This window comes from Pocillopora damicornis, chromosome 2 (genome assembly GCF_964200805.1).
Source record: "Pocillopora damicornis chromosome 2, jaPocDami1.2, whole genome shotgun sequence".
NCBI classification, from domain to species: Eukaryota; Metazoa; Cnidaria; class Anthozoa; order Scleractinia; family Pocilloporidae; genus Pocillopora; species Pocillopora damicornis.
The window spans coordinates 31806547-31821321 of NC_142671.1; the positions used below are offsets into that span (position 1 = coordinate 31806547).

A 14775-nucleotide genomic window follows, 5' to 3' on the forward strand; every position below is an offset into this window, starting at 1 on the left:
ATCTTGTAAGTAAACGATGGCAGATTAATTCCCGAAGCGCTTTCTAAGTTTCCCGATCCCTCTCCTACTGCTTTCACGCTTACAAAACAGGAAATATCAAAAGGAGGAAGATACAGCTGTTTTGAAACGCCATTTGACGAAGGTAAATCTGCTTTTTGTTCGACACTTTACATATCAAAACAAAGGAAATTTGTTCCTCTTTTTGATTCTGGCGGTACATTTTAAATTTGCGCCTGCGTAAAAGAGATATCGCCCGAGACCCTTCGCTCGGTCGTGTTTTGATCAAAAACGCCTTGTTAATTTCACGCAACCGCTCGGAGAAAAGGTAAAAATGACGAGGGAAAAACTTTATCTTCAAGTTAGAAAATTAGCGAAATAGAAAGCCACAATATTATAGTTTAATATTTCAGAGGTACATTGAGTGCTTTTTCCGTAGAGAATCCGCACGATGGTAAAACATTCGAAAATTACACTCGATTTGAGTGGGGTGTTGAAGTGGGCGTGGTCACTACATTCATGTTAAGACTATTTGTACCCCATGAGTTTGATATGCTCCCCTAACCTGGGATGGCTCTTTTTTTTTAATGTCGATGAAATACCGGATAGAGTATTTTCTCTACTTATTTCTATTTAATTTATCCATCTAAAAGTCTTTAACTCTGTTCCCTTCGAGTACTTGTCATTATTTACTCTATCGGGGTCTTTTTTCCTGCAAGAAAAAATTTGAAATAACCCAATTTATTATTACCTCAATTAATATTTTGGATATAAAGAAAACACAATTACACCAAGCACGATATATAAAAATAATTGGCTATTACTTGTATCTCATTGGCAGAGAGGCATCTGTGAGATTCTATATTTTACACCAGAGAGCGGAGATAGTAACTCGTCAAAAAGGAAAAAAAAGTGTGCGTATTTATGTACATATATATATATATATATATATATATCTATATATATATATATATGTATATATATAAATATATATATATATATATATATATATATATATATATATATATATATACATGTATATATAGATAGATATTAAACTAGCCTTGATGTTCAAGGTAACAGAGGATCCCCATCCGGTCAACGACCAGTAAGTCATAACCATCCTCACATCTAGTTTAACTTTAACAATTTATGAAATACCTGTTCTCCCCGAGTCTTGCCGCTGGTTGTCAAACTCGAGTCTCACATCATCTCCAATCAGCGTAAACGAAGCCCACTCAGAGATTTTGTTCAAGGGGTTTTTTCTCATCCACTTCATGGCCTGATGAAGGGATTCACTGGCACTTCCACCTTCAATGAGGTGTTCGTAGAACCGACTCATCAGCTGCTCTGTTGCTGAGTCTGGAATGGCCCACAGCGCAACCAACACCGAGCGAGCACCGGATCCTAAGAACGCACGGGCAATTCCTATAACTCCCTCGGCTCTTATCTCTCCACTTCCACTGTGACAGCAGCTAAGTACCACCAGTTTAGCTCTGACTTTCACTCGTGAGACATCAGCCATCGTCAACATGTAAGCTTCCTTCGGTGGGATAGCGGTGGGAGTAGGAATGGAGGAGAGTGCAATTTCCCCTCTTTCCGCGTTACCATGGGCAGCAAAATGTATCAAGCTCACTGAACTTATCCGCTCAAGTACCGCCTGCTTCGTTGCTTTCTCTTCAACTAGAGGCGGAACACCCACCAGTCGTCCGACCATCTCCGCTTCCTTTCTTGCAGCTGGCAATGGTTGCAGCCAATTAACCTTGGGATTGCCTATTACCAAGGCACCAGTGTTGCTGTGATAGTCCTCTGGACTATCTTGAATGTTCTTGAGTGTTGTCAACGAAGGAATGATACGGATCTTATGAGTCTCTGACAAGTATTCGGCTCCCTCCTTTTCACTCAGGGCAGCAAAGGGAACTTTGTACAACCTGCGGTCAGGAACAATAATGACTTCAGGCTCATCAAGCAAATCATAAACGGGGGCAATGAACATTTTGTAACACAAATATAGACTTGAAATCACTTTCTCGTCCTCGTCCTCGTCCACGTCCTCGTCCTCGTCCTCCTCCACGAGTCGCAATCTTGCTGAGCTCTTTTGCGCGGGGGAGAGAGGTTGCAATTTAATCGTTTTTAAAGACCGATCTTCACAATCTTTAGTGGGCAAAATACCAAGACTCCGGAAATTATAATCCAAAAATTGACTCAAAGACAAATCTTTGGGTAACCCAGCCTGAACTAGATTCTCTTCTGGTGATACTCTTCTATAGTGAAGGACTCCACTTGCTTTCAAGATCCACAAATGCAGACGATTCTGAAAATAAGAAATGTACAGACAAGTACAGTTTCTTTTCTTTCTTAAAATGTCCTCCATGCCAAACCAAGATTGTCGATAAGCAGAGATGTGCGTTTCAACCGAGTACTTCTCTGCCATTAAGTCTGATAGGCCTCTAGCTCGACCCAACTCCTCAACATAAAGAGCATCCCGAGCATTTCCGGTGTCACAAAGCAAAGTACAAAGCAGCTTGTAGGGAAATATTCCTGTGTCCTCCAGAAATGATGTTTTGAACTGATCATTGGCGCCCAAGAAATATCTCAGCTCCTCATACTTTTCAATGCACAGATGAAGACACGACAGGGAGTCTTGGATTTTATTTTGATATAAATACAAAACGGCGTAACCTCGGAGGGTTTGAAACTCTCTTCTTCCATCTCCAATATCTCTGGATATGAATAAAGCTTTCTCCAAGCATGCTTCCGAAGCTTCACAATCACCAACAATGTTAAACAGAATTCCAAAGTTTCCAAGAACTGTTGCTTCCCCTCCCTTATCACCAATTTTAGTTTGGATGGCAAGCGCTTTTTGGAGATACTCTTTAGCCTTGTCGTATTGGCCAAGCGACGTAAACACACTACCTAGTTTTCCATAACATAATGCTTCCCCTCTTCTGTCGCCAATTTCAGTTGTGATGACAAGCGCTTTTTGGAGATACTCTTCAGCCTTGTCGAATTGGCCAACGGACAGAAACACAGCACCTAGGTAATCATAACATGATGCTTCCCCTTGTCTGTCGCCAATTTCAGTTGTGATGACAAGCGCTTTTTGGAGATACTCTTCAGCCTTGTCGTATTGGCCAACGGACATAAACACAGTACTTAGGTTTCCGTAGTCAGTTGCCTCCCCTTCTCTGTCGCCAATTTCAGTTATGATGACAAGCGCTTTTTGGAGATACTCTTCAGCCTTGTCGTATTGGCCAAGCGACCTAAACACAGTACCTAGGTTTCCATAACATGATGCTTCCCCTCTTCTGTCGCCAATTTCAGTTGTGATGACAAGCGCTTTTTGGAGATACTCTTCAGCCTTGTCGTATTGGCCAACGGACAGAAACACAGTACTTAGGTTTCCGTAGTCAGTTGCCTCCCCTTCTCTGTCGCCAATTTCAGTTGTGATGACAAGCGCTTTTTGGAGATACTCTTCAGCCTTGTCGTATTGGCCAACGGACAGAAACACAGTACTTAGGTTTCCGTAGTCAGTTGCCTCCCCTTCTCTGTCGCCAATTTCAGTTCTGATGACAAGCGCTTTTTGGAGATACTCTTCAGCCTTGTCGTATTGGCCAAGCGACTTAAACACAGTACCTAGGTTTCCATAACATGATGCTCCCACTCGTCTGTCGCCAATTTCAGTTGTGATGACAAGCGCTTTTTGGAGATACTCTTCAGCCTTGTCGTATTGGCCAAACAACTTAAACACAGTACCTAGGTTTCCATAACATGATGCTTCCCCTCCTCTGTCGCCAATTTCAGTTGCGATGACAAGCGCTTTTTGGAGATACTCTTCAGCCTTGTCGTATTGGCTAACGGACAGAAACACAGTACCCAGGTTTCCATAACATGATGCTTCCCCTCCTCTGTCGCCAATTTCAGTTGTGATGACAAGCGCTTTTTGGAGATACTCTTCAGCCTTGTCGTATTGGCTAACGGACAGAAACACAGTACCCAGGTTTTCATAACATGATGCTTCCCCTCCTCTGTCGCCAATTTCAGTTCTGATGACAAGCGCTTTTTGGAGATACTCTTCGGCCTTGTCGTATTGGCCAAGCGACTTAAACACAGTACCCAGGTTTTCATAACATGATGCTTCCCCTCCTCTGTCGCCAATTTCAGTTCTGATGACAAGCGCTTTTTGGAGATACTCTTCAGCCTTGTCGTATTGGCCAAGCGACTTAAACATAGTACCCAGGTTTCCATAACATGATGCTTTCCCTCGTCTGTCGCCAATTTCAGTTGTGATGACAAGCGCTTTTTGGAGATACTCTTCAGCCTTGTCGTATTGGCTAAGCGACTTAAACACAGTACCTAGGTTTCCATAACATGATGCTTCCCCTCGTCTGTCGCCAATTTCAGTTGTGATGACAAGCGCTTTTTGGAGATACTCTTCAGCCTTGTCGTATTGGCCAAGCGACTTAAACACAGTACCCAGGTTTCCATAACATGATGCTTCCCCTCCTCTGTCGCCAATTTCAGTTCTGATGACAAGCGCTTTTTGGAGATACTCTTCAGCCTTGTCGTATTGGCCAAGCGACGTAAACACAGTACCTAGGTTTCCGTAGTCAGTTGCCTCCCCTTCTCTGTCGCCAATTTCAGTTGTGATGACAAGCGCTTTTTGGAGATACTCTTCAGCCTTGTCGTATTGGCCAAGCGACGTAAACACAGTACCTAGGTTTCCGTAGTCAGTTGCCTCCCCTTGTCTGTCGCCAATTTCAGTTGTGATGACAAGCGCTTTTTGGAGATACTCTTCAGCCTTGTCGTATTGGCCAACGGACAGAAACATAGTACCTAGGTTTCCATAACATGATGCTTCCCCTTGTCTGTCGCCAATTTCAGTTGTGATGACAAGCGCTTTTTGGAGATACTCTTCAGCCTTGTCGTATTGGCCAACGGACAGAAACACAGTACCTAGGTCTCCATAACATGATGCTTCCTCTTCTCTGTCGCCAATTTTGGTTGTTACGGCAAGGGCCCTCTCAAAATATTCCTTTGCTTTCAGGCTTTCGCCAAGTTTATAAAGCATAATTCCATACCGTCTGTATAAGTCAAACAGTTTCCTTCCGTATCTTTCCGCACTTATGTAGTCAGAGATATGACGATAAGCGCTGAAAAGAATGGTATAGATGTCGTTGTAAAATTGTAGTAGTGCTGAATCAAATTGGTCTTTGCTGTTTTGATCGGTGCCATTTAGCAAAATCAAACATTCGCTGCATATCTCAATGGCTTTCTGAATGCGATCTGAGTTGAGCAAGAACAGGGCAACAAATAAGGCGAGGCTCATGAAAGGTGTCATGGCTTCTGCTGTTAGGTTTCCATTGCAATCCTCAACTGTTATCAGGGAAACATTATTTTTAGTAACACAATACTAAATGGTCGATAATCTTGATTAATAACGAGTCACTTCAAACAGGAACACACATGTTAAGTTACAAAAACGGGCTGGGTCGATTACACCCGGAAACTATTTGTAACAATCTGAAAGTGTTAGAATTCACAATATCCACTTAAAAACAAAAAAAACAAACAAAAAAGTGAAGAAGTCGGTTGGTCACCTTTCATTTTCCTCAAGTTGGGATTTTTGCAGAACATTACATGACTTTAAAGTCATTGGACAAAGATAAAAAAAACTGACAGACTTTGTCTTAACTTTTGCAATGAGAACTTTCCACATGCATAGTTTCTATAAACAACGGGGTAAGTTTTTGAAGAAACTTTGGTGGGGTATTAAAAAACTATTTGGCTTTACCAACTGAGTTGACAATGTAAATTGGCCATGATAATGAATTTCAGCCTTCGTTTACTTCCGTTTGAAAAATGTCATTAACCAAGTTCACTGTGCATTTGTCATGGAAGAAGCAAGTCCCATACATGAAATTTCAATTCCAATATTGGAACTGACAGTCAGTGTTATCTGCGTAAGGCTCTCCAGAATTATTGGAGAAGAATTGGAAATGACAGCAGACCAAGTTTACTACTGAACTGACTCAGCTTCCGTGTTGAAGTACATCAACTTTGTTAACTCGCAGGTAAGCGAACCGTAGAAACTAGACTTAACTCATTGGGTCACTGTCGTAAATAGTAGCGGAGCTCGCAGAGCGTAGCCCCAAAATTATGCAAAATAGAAGTAGCCCATCAAGCCGAAAAAATTTGGATGTACGACCGTTCGACCGTACGACCGTATAAGGTGCTTCTTTTAACATGCGTGGTCAACTGTACCGCGGGCACGCCAACGCCACGGCTTTGTCCAGTAGTTCAGTGGTCATTGCACTGGGCTGTGAGTTGGGCGACCCGGGTTCTAGTCCTGGCCGGGGCAAGGCGTTGTGCCCTTGAAACGTGCGAGGAAAAAAAAAATACGAGCTCCGCTTTTAGGCTTGGCTAAATCTATATATTATACTTTGACCTAGGTTTTTTGGTTCCTTCATCTCGTCACGTGATGTAAAAGAAACATTTTGCCCTTAGGTTGAATCATATTCCTACCGATTTCTGTCTTTCATCTTTTTGTGAGTGAACTTTAAAAGCCAAAAATCTATTATGTACATCCTCGATGTTGGAGCAGTCTGAAGATTAGTGAAAAGTCTTACAAACTTCAAAGAGAACTTAAAGATTATCCGCAAATGGGCTTAAAAGAATGACAATGGAATTAATTGTAGTTTTAAAACAGTTACAATTGGAATATAATAAATCAATGTTAAGAAAGCTCATACAGGTTATAAACAAATAGATACCAAATGACAATCGCATAAAAAAAAATAAATTACCAAGAGTTTTGGTTTTAATATTCAGTTTTTTCTACCTTTGTTCACATTTCACTCAGGTGATAGACAGTTGTGCCTGACTTAAACTACATTCATATTTGAAAATCAAAAAGTTTCATTGTTGCTAAGAATTTGTCACAGAATTTGTGATCGAACTAGAACTTCTGGTCTTTCTAATCGTATGAGGAAACTAAAAAAATTTCTCTTCCCAGTGTCTCAACTTTCTTAAGGCAGATAATTAGGAAACTGGAAACAGAAAGAAATGGGAAAAGAGAGTCCCTTCTTAATTGATAATGAAGCTCATTGATTCAATCAATGAAGAAGATTGAAGAATAAGAGGCTTGGTTATATCATGTATTGTGAGGTAAGGAAGCTACCTTTTCTCAAAGGAAACAAACTGCTGCCATGTGTCATAGCTTGACTCGCTGATTTGTTTTTGAGGCATTATTCGCTTTGATTAAAAACAAACAAAAAAGACAAGAATAAAATACAAATTCAGCTAATTAAAAATCCATGGAAATCAAAAGAAATCAGAAAGGAATCAGAAAGGAATAGTCTACAATATAAGTTCTAGTTTCCCCATTCTTAGTTTATTGATTTTGTTAAACCGGCTGTCAAAACGTATGTGCAATGCAGAACATTAGGATCACTCTATTTTATTTCTTATTCATGAATAATACAAGAATGATTAATGAGAAAATTGCTCTAGTTTTCTCGAGAACTATTCGACAGTTCAAATAATGTACCGTCCAAAATGTTTGTACTGGAAATTCCCTCGCTCGATTTTATTGAAACACCGTTCTTTTGGTTTATTACCGAGATGATCACAGATGTAAGTTATTGACATTCGGGAATATGGCAACATTTGCAAAGATTGTTCATTTTAAAAGCAATGAGCGCATTTATCAGACAAATGTCCCTGAAAACGAATATAGTAAATATAACTGTCCACATGATGCCCTACCGTCGATTGCATTTACCTTTCCAAGGTGATGTCACTAAACTTCTGGATAAAAAGAAAAGCCCGCAAGATTTGGCCGAATTACCCTTAATCTACCCCCTTACAGTTATGTTGGTGTTAATGCCTATTTAGTCACCGGAAATTCATTGTAAAGGACAATAAAATTTCTATTAGTTCAGCCAATTCCTTGAGCACGCAGATCGTCAAGTGATGTTCATTATGTTATTTCATAATTTTTCTTCCTGTGACAACTCGTTCTCCATAATATTCAGTAGAGTAGTTTGGTGGTTATTAGCATGTCGTCAATATGAGCGTTCACTTATCTCACGGACGGGCGGAGATTGTATGATTGGCTTGTAAGGGTCATAACTTTTTAGGGACTGGCCAAGGGGGGAACTGGTAAGTCTACTGTGGTAAGGGAAGTCATCAACAATTTTCGAGCGGCTGGAAAAGGTTTCTGTGGTATATTCCAGTGGTATAGCATGCACGATCCTGGTGCCGCTTCTATCGTGCATTCCTATTATGGATCAAGAATTGCAGACCTATCACGGGGACAGCTGTCTGCTTGGTTGATTGGGACGCTCGATTAATGCGAGGTGTCACCGTGGGGATGGGAATAACAGCGATGGCAAAGTAAGCTTAAAACGGCAGAAATCGCCAGAAACTAATATGGACACACAAGATGTGTGTACTTTTATTGATTTTACGTGTTAAATGTTGATTTCTTGAAATATTTCTCGTGATAAATCGACCATATTTCGCTCCTCATTCTATTTTTAATAACGTGTTCAACGCTCATAACTTCGCTCATAACTTAACACATAAGTCACACAACCCGTGACGCTATCATGAATCAATTGTTTGCTTTTTCTCGAGACGTGAACTTGGACCAGTAAAGGACATTCTGCATTATGAATATATCTTTATATGGGATTGATTTTAGTTTTTGATCACGTGATTGTTGAAACCATCAGTTTTTCAAATTAAACAATGCCTAACAATATCTTAACTACTGAGGTTGAAATATATTGTATAAAACCTTAACGGTTTGAAGAAAGAAATTTAACGGTGGAAATATAAAGCATCCGTTCAACGGTAAGATACGCTTATACTGTGAATGCAATAACAGTGAATTTAAGAAAGTTTCACTGCTCTGAGAAAATTAAACCATGTCTCTTAGTGAGCGCGCAGCCCCACAACTTATCTTCCTGTGCGAGACTCTGGGGCTTAAACGGAAAAAAAAAGAAACAGATTACGGCTTTAGAAAAATATGTACCGCAGAACCCGCCGTTAGTATCCAAAGGTTTAAGTGAAGGGTATTTCGACAATGAAACGCTTGTGTACAAGTGGAAATATGGCATTTCTAATTTAGTGCGATCTCTGAATCGCTCGTTCAACCCTCCTAAACAGATTCAAGTTGATAGCTGATGTAGAGTCATAACCACTGGAAAACCACCTGATCAAGCACCACGGATTTCCTTCAGCGAGGGACAGTCCACAACATAAATAAAGGTCTGATTTTAGTTTTATGATCATCAATTTCTCAAATTGAACGATACTCAATAACAGTAGTTAATGAAGATAAATCAAACGGTATAAAGCTACAGAGATTTAAGAAGACCGCTGGATAACGAATTTATTTCACTGTGGTGGCGATTCAATCGCGCCATCAATCTTATTCATTATAGGAAATGTCAGGCTTTAGTGTTTACCCCTTTGAAAGGTTTGATTTTTATCACAAGATCGATCCTAAGTTTCTTTTTTAACGCTAAGCTATCTTTGCGTGATAATGGACTCATTGTCTTCGTTACTTTTCATTTTCTAGCGGGTGTGATTTGCATGATCGAAGCCAAAAATACTAAAAAAACTTAGTGACTGTATTTTGGTTTGGCACGTCACACTTTTCTAACTAATGATGGATTTGAGCATCCAAAAATGATACATCTTACTTTGTTTATTCGAAAACGCCAGGCTTCAGTGTTCGTCCCTTTTAGTTCGTTAGGGTTTGCATCACGAGATCGATAAGATTGAGCGTACAACTAAAGCTTCTGTCTTTAAACAGTAAACTATCTGTGCGTAAAAACTGACCCATTGTATACGTGAACTTTTCATTTTCTTGAGGGTGTGATTTGCATGATCGAATACAAAAATAGCAACTGAGATAATTGATAAAAAAAAAAAAAAAAAAAAAAAAAAGAAAACGGACGGAGTGGATCTGTAATTTGCTTGAACATAACCACATCACTGGTCTTACCTTTGAAGGTGTTAATCCAATGACTGAAATATGGCAACAAGTAAATGAGGAGGTAGCTTGACTTTCAGTAATAATCAATAGTTATACTTAATAGTCCTTCATATTTCTTTTGAGAAGGGAAGAGAGGTGGGGGAAATGGACTGGACTACAGTTACGTTGTAGGATCCGCGCATCCGGAAGGGACTTTCCTGAAAACTCCCAATGGCAATAGTGCTTTTCAACCTTTTTGTTTCCTCTTTTCCTCAGACAATCGCAAGAAACTTGCAACTAGAGGGCACTAACACCCAGCGATCATTTGAATGATAAAAATTATATATGGCTTAGGTTCTTGCATGTCCTTAAAAAATAACAAACAATTGCCAGCTTGACAAGCTTGCTTCCCGTTTAATTTAGTATTGATGTCAACATTACCTGATTTCTCGAAATGCGAAGAAATTTCGTTTTCGGGGTGATGGCTTTTACGGTTAAAAGTTTGGCCATTTTACGCGTAACGGTTAACATCATTCCATGAGTTGTTACCAGAAATGTTTAACAACTCGTTCCATAAATTTTTTCCAGAAAAGTGTTTAACTGCTAATTTTTTTGGCCGTTTTACGCCTCACGGTTAATCTTATTAATTATTATTATTATTAACACTGTTACTGCCAATTTGTGATTAGGGAAAATGAAAACTGTGATTAAAAGTATTTAACAAAATTACTGAGAATAGGAACTGATCAATTATCAAATACGATCGAGAAAAAGATCAAAATGGTATGTTTTTTTTTTCCTGAAGTGATTCATTATGTACGAGACGTGAACCAGTGACTCTCATATCACGAAGTGTTAGTACAAATTATAAATATATCTCTAACCTTGCAGAAGATAGTGAGAGTTAAACTCCCCAGTTTTCATGCGACTTTCAAAACGGAATTCGAATACTAATGGCGAATTAATGAGAGGGGGATCTGGAGGGCGAATCAACATTTAGTCCGAAGATTTAAGTGTTCCATCTCAAACGAATGAATTTCGGTTTCGTACGTCACACTTTATAACCACTGCTGGATTGAACATATGTATAAAATAACTTGTTTCATTCTTTTTTCACAGGAAACGTCAAGCTTCTGTGTCCATCCATTTCGAAAATTAAAATTTCATTACAAGATCGATACCAAGAGAACCAAAGCTTCTTTCTTTAAACGGTAAGCTTGCTGTGAGCGATAATCAACTTTTCATACACTGACATGGAAAACCGATCAGCAGTTTACTCCGCAGTGAATCTATTTCGGTTTTGCACGTCACACTTTTACTACTTCAAATCGACCATATTTGGTTCCCCATACAATTCTATAGGACGTGTTCATTTCTTGTGAGTGACTACCGAGTCACACAACGCGTGACGCTTTCATGAATTAATCGTTTGCTTTTTCTCTAGACGTGAGCTTGGGCCGCCTCTGCTGACATCAGTAAAGGACATTCTGCATTATAAATATGTCTTGATATAGGATTGATTTTAGTTTTTGATCACGTGATTGTGGAAACCATCAATTTCTCGAACTAAACGATACTGAACAATCTTAGTTATAATGAGGTTGAAATATATTATATAAAACCTTAAAGGTTTTAAGAAAGCCATTTAACGGCAGAGATATGAAGCATCCGATCAACGGAAAAGTACGCCTATACTATGTATGCAGTAACATTGAATTTAAGAAAGTCTTTTCTATCAAGAGATTAAAACATTTCTCTTCGTGAGCGCGCAGCGTCATGACTTATCTTCTTACTCGAGACTCTGGCGCTTAGACAGAGAAAAAAACGGATTACGGCGTTTAGAAAAATATGTACTGTAGAATTCGCCGCTAGACAAAAAAAAAAAACAAACAAAAAAAAGATTTGTGCTCGTATGCCCGTCTATCGCGTCCTATTTAGGTCGAAATTTTCAACAGTTAGTGGTCATATGATAAAATGTTTATTGACTGAGTTTTGTTGGGCCGGACGGGAAAATATTAGGCTCTCGGTCACGAAGCAAGGACCTCGCTACGCTCCTACCTCTCAATCAATAAGTACACAGTATTTGGGTTTGTATGTCACACTTTTATCCCTAATGATTTAATTGAACATGAAAATTGAGAAGTGTTATTCTATTTTTCATGGGGAACGACAAGCTTAAGTGTTGATTCTTTTAAAGCTTTCATTTACATCACAAGATTGATCACAGTACAACCTAAGTTTCTTTCTTTAAACAGTAACCTATCTTCGCATGACAATCGACTTATTGTCTTCGTGAACTTTTAATTTTCTAGCGAGTGTGATTTGCATGATCGAAGCTAGAATTGCTAAAAAAACTGAGTGACTGTATTTCGGTTGAGCTCGTCACACTTTTCTGACTAATGACGGATTTCAGCGTCCAAAAATGAAACATCTTCCTCTTTTTATAACATGTTCAACTCTCGTAACTTAGCACCGAGTCACACAACGCGTGACGCTTTCATGAATTAATCGTTTGCGTTTCCTCGAGATGTGAGTTTGGGCTGCCACTGCTGACATCGGTGAAAGACATTCTGCATTATAACTATGCCTTAATATAGGATTGAATTTAGTTTTTGATCACGTGATTGTGGAAACCATCAGTTTCTCAAACTAAACAATGCCGAACAATCTTAGTTATAATGAGGTTGGAATATATTGTATGAAACCATAACGGTTTGAAGAAAGCGATTTTACGGTGAGGATATGAAGCATCCGTTCAACGCAAAAGTACGCTTATACTCTGTATGCAATAACAGTGAATTTAAGAAAGTTTTAGTTTCTCTGAGAAAATTAAAACATCTCTCTTCATGAGTGCGCAGCGTCATGACTTATCTTCTTATGCGAGACTGGCGCTAAAACAGACAGAAAAAAGAAAGAGATTACGGCGTTTAGAAACATATGTACCGTAGAACCCGCCGCTAGTATCTAAAAACTTAAGCGAATAGTATCTCGACCATGAAACATTTGTGTAGAAGTAGAAAACGGAGATTCAATTGGAGTTTACCGCAATCTTGGAATCGATCGTTAGACCCTCCTAAAAAGTGTCAAGTTAATAGCTAGTGGAGATCGTAGCCACCGGAAAACCACGTAATGAAGCACTACGGATTTCCTATATCAACGTGGGACAATCAAGTTTTATGATCATCAAGTTCTCAAATTGTACAATACTCAATAACCTTATTTTAGTTAATGAGGATAAATTATACAGTATAAAGCCACAGAGATTTTGAAGTTGCCGTAAAACCAATTTATTTCGCCGTGGTGACGATTCAATCGCGCCATCAACCGCTTTACCGAAGGACTAACACTCGAAACGTGACGTATCGCAAACATAAAGATCAAAAAAGTAGGTACTGGGCTTTGCCATAAGTGCCTTACCTCTCTACAGTTACTAAATAACTAAAGCTGATAAAAACCGAGTGACTAGGAAAGATTTCCAATCTCACTTACCAAGATGTTGACAGTGTGGCTGATGCTTTCAAAATGAAACAACAAAAATAACGAATTACTTTTCCCAACCTTCCTAACTTCCGCTGTCACAGTGTTTTAGGTATCCAGATCACGTGTGTTTAGGTTATTCCCTTCCCCCCTCTGGGCTTATCGAAATAGGGAAAGGGAAAAGTTTTAAATTGCATACTTCTTGTGTGCCCGTATGCCCGTCTATCGCGTTCCATTTAGGTTGAAATTTTTAACAGTTAGTGGTCATATGATAAAATGCTTATTGACCGAATTTGGTGGGGCCAGTGGGGAAAATATTAAGCTCAGGGTCATGAAGAAAGGACCTCGCTCCGCCCCTACCACTCCATCAATAAGCACACAGTATTTTGGTTTCGTACGTCACACTTTTATCACTCATGATGTAATTGAACATGAAAAATGAAAAGTGTTATTCTTTTTTCAACAGGAAATGTCAGGTTTCAGTGTTTACCCCTTTGAAAGGTTTGATTTTCATCACAAGATCGGCCACAGTACTACCTAAGTCTATTTTTTTTAACGCTAAGCTATCTTTGCGTGATAAAAGACTCATTGTCTTCGTGAACTTTTCATTTTCTAGCAGGTGTGATTTGCATGATCAAAGCCAAAACTACTAAAAAAGCCAAGTGACTGTAATTCGGTTTTGCACGTCACACTTTTGTAACTAGTGATGGTTATAAAATAATTGAGATAGTTCGCACGCTCTCATAGGTCAACTGGTTAGTTTAGATGAGAGTATGTAAACGCAGCTTGTTGGGACGTCACACTTTTAATATTTACCGGCGCAATTTGAAAACATTTCAAACTCACAGTTTTCCCAATACTCGCAAAGTAATTTCAAGTATAAGTGATAAATATCGGAATTGGAGAAAAATGTGCTAAGTTTTGATCTGGGGTTTGGCTTCCGTCTCCCCTCCTCAGTGAGGAACAAGAAGGAAGAAAAAGAGGAACTAGCACTTTGCCTGCCTTGATGATCATGAACTGTGCGGCCTCGTCGAGGGAGTTTAAGTGAAGACGACAAATATGCAACAAAATGCACAGTAAACATCGAAATGTAAGGAAACAAGGAAACATTTTGAAAAATCGTTCTACGCGCCCTACTTTCAAAGAAATCATAAAAACTATATATCACTGAAAAACTTATAAAGTATGGAACAAAAGTTTTTTTTCCCCAGCAAATTTAGTTTCAGTGTTTTCTCTAAATAAAGAGTAAATGAAATAAAAGTTTGGAAATTTGACCCGATCTTGTTGACAGTAACCTCAAATCAAAACTCACG

General features: G+C 39.1%; 1 protein-coding gene and 1 long non-coding RNA gene across 2 annotated transcripts; one reads left to right on the forward strand and one right to left on the reverse strand.

Moving 5' to 3' along the window:
* Nucleotides 1–558: 558 nt before the first annotated feature.
* LOC113685672 (uncharacterized) lies at nt 559–13655 on the reverse strand. The gene is made up of 3 exons (XM_089195256.1): nt 13475–13655; nt 1159–5373; nt 559–709 (listed from the first exon to the last, which is right to left on the reverse strand). The coding sequence occupies exons 2-3, from the start codon at nt 5336–5338 to the stop codon at nt 687–689; spliced, it is 4203 nt and encodes a 1400-aa protein (XP_089051382.1). The 5' UTR covers nt 5339–5373; nt 13475–13655; the 3' UTR covers nt 559–686.
* On the forward strand, nt 7955–11758 carry LOC149050855 (uncharacterized). The gene is made up of 3 exons (XR_016183346.1): nt 7955–10067; nt 11105–11196; nt 11430–11758. It is a non-coding gene; the product is annotated as an uncharacterized LOC149050855 (long non-coding RNA).
* Nucleotides 13656–14775: the final 1120 nt, after the last annotated feature.

Coding starts and splice junctions, on each gene's coding strand:
- LOC113685672 (XM_089195256.1), bottom strand. CDS start 5,338: ATGACACCTTTCATGAGCCTCGCCTTATTTGTTGCCCTGTTCTTGCTC. Junction 710..1,158: donor GCAAGACTCGGGGAGAACAG/GTATTTCATAAA, acceptor TTTTTCTTGCAG/GAAAAAAGACCCCGATAGAG.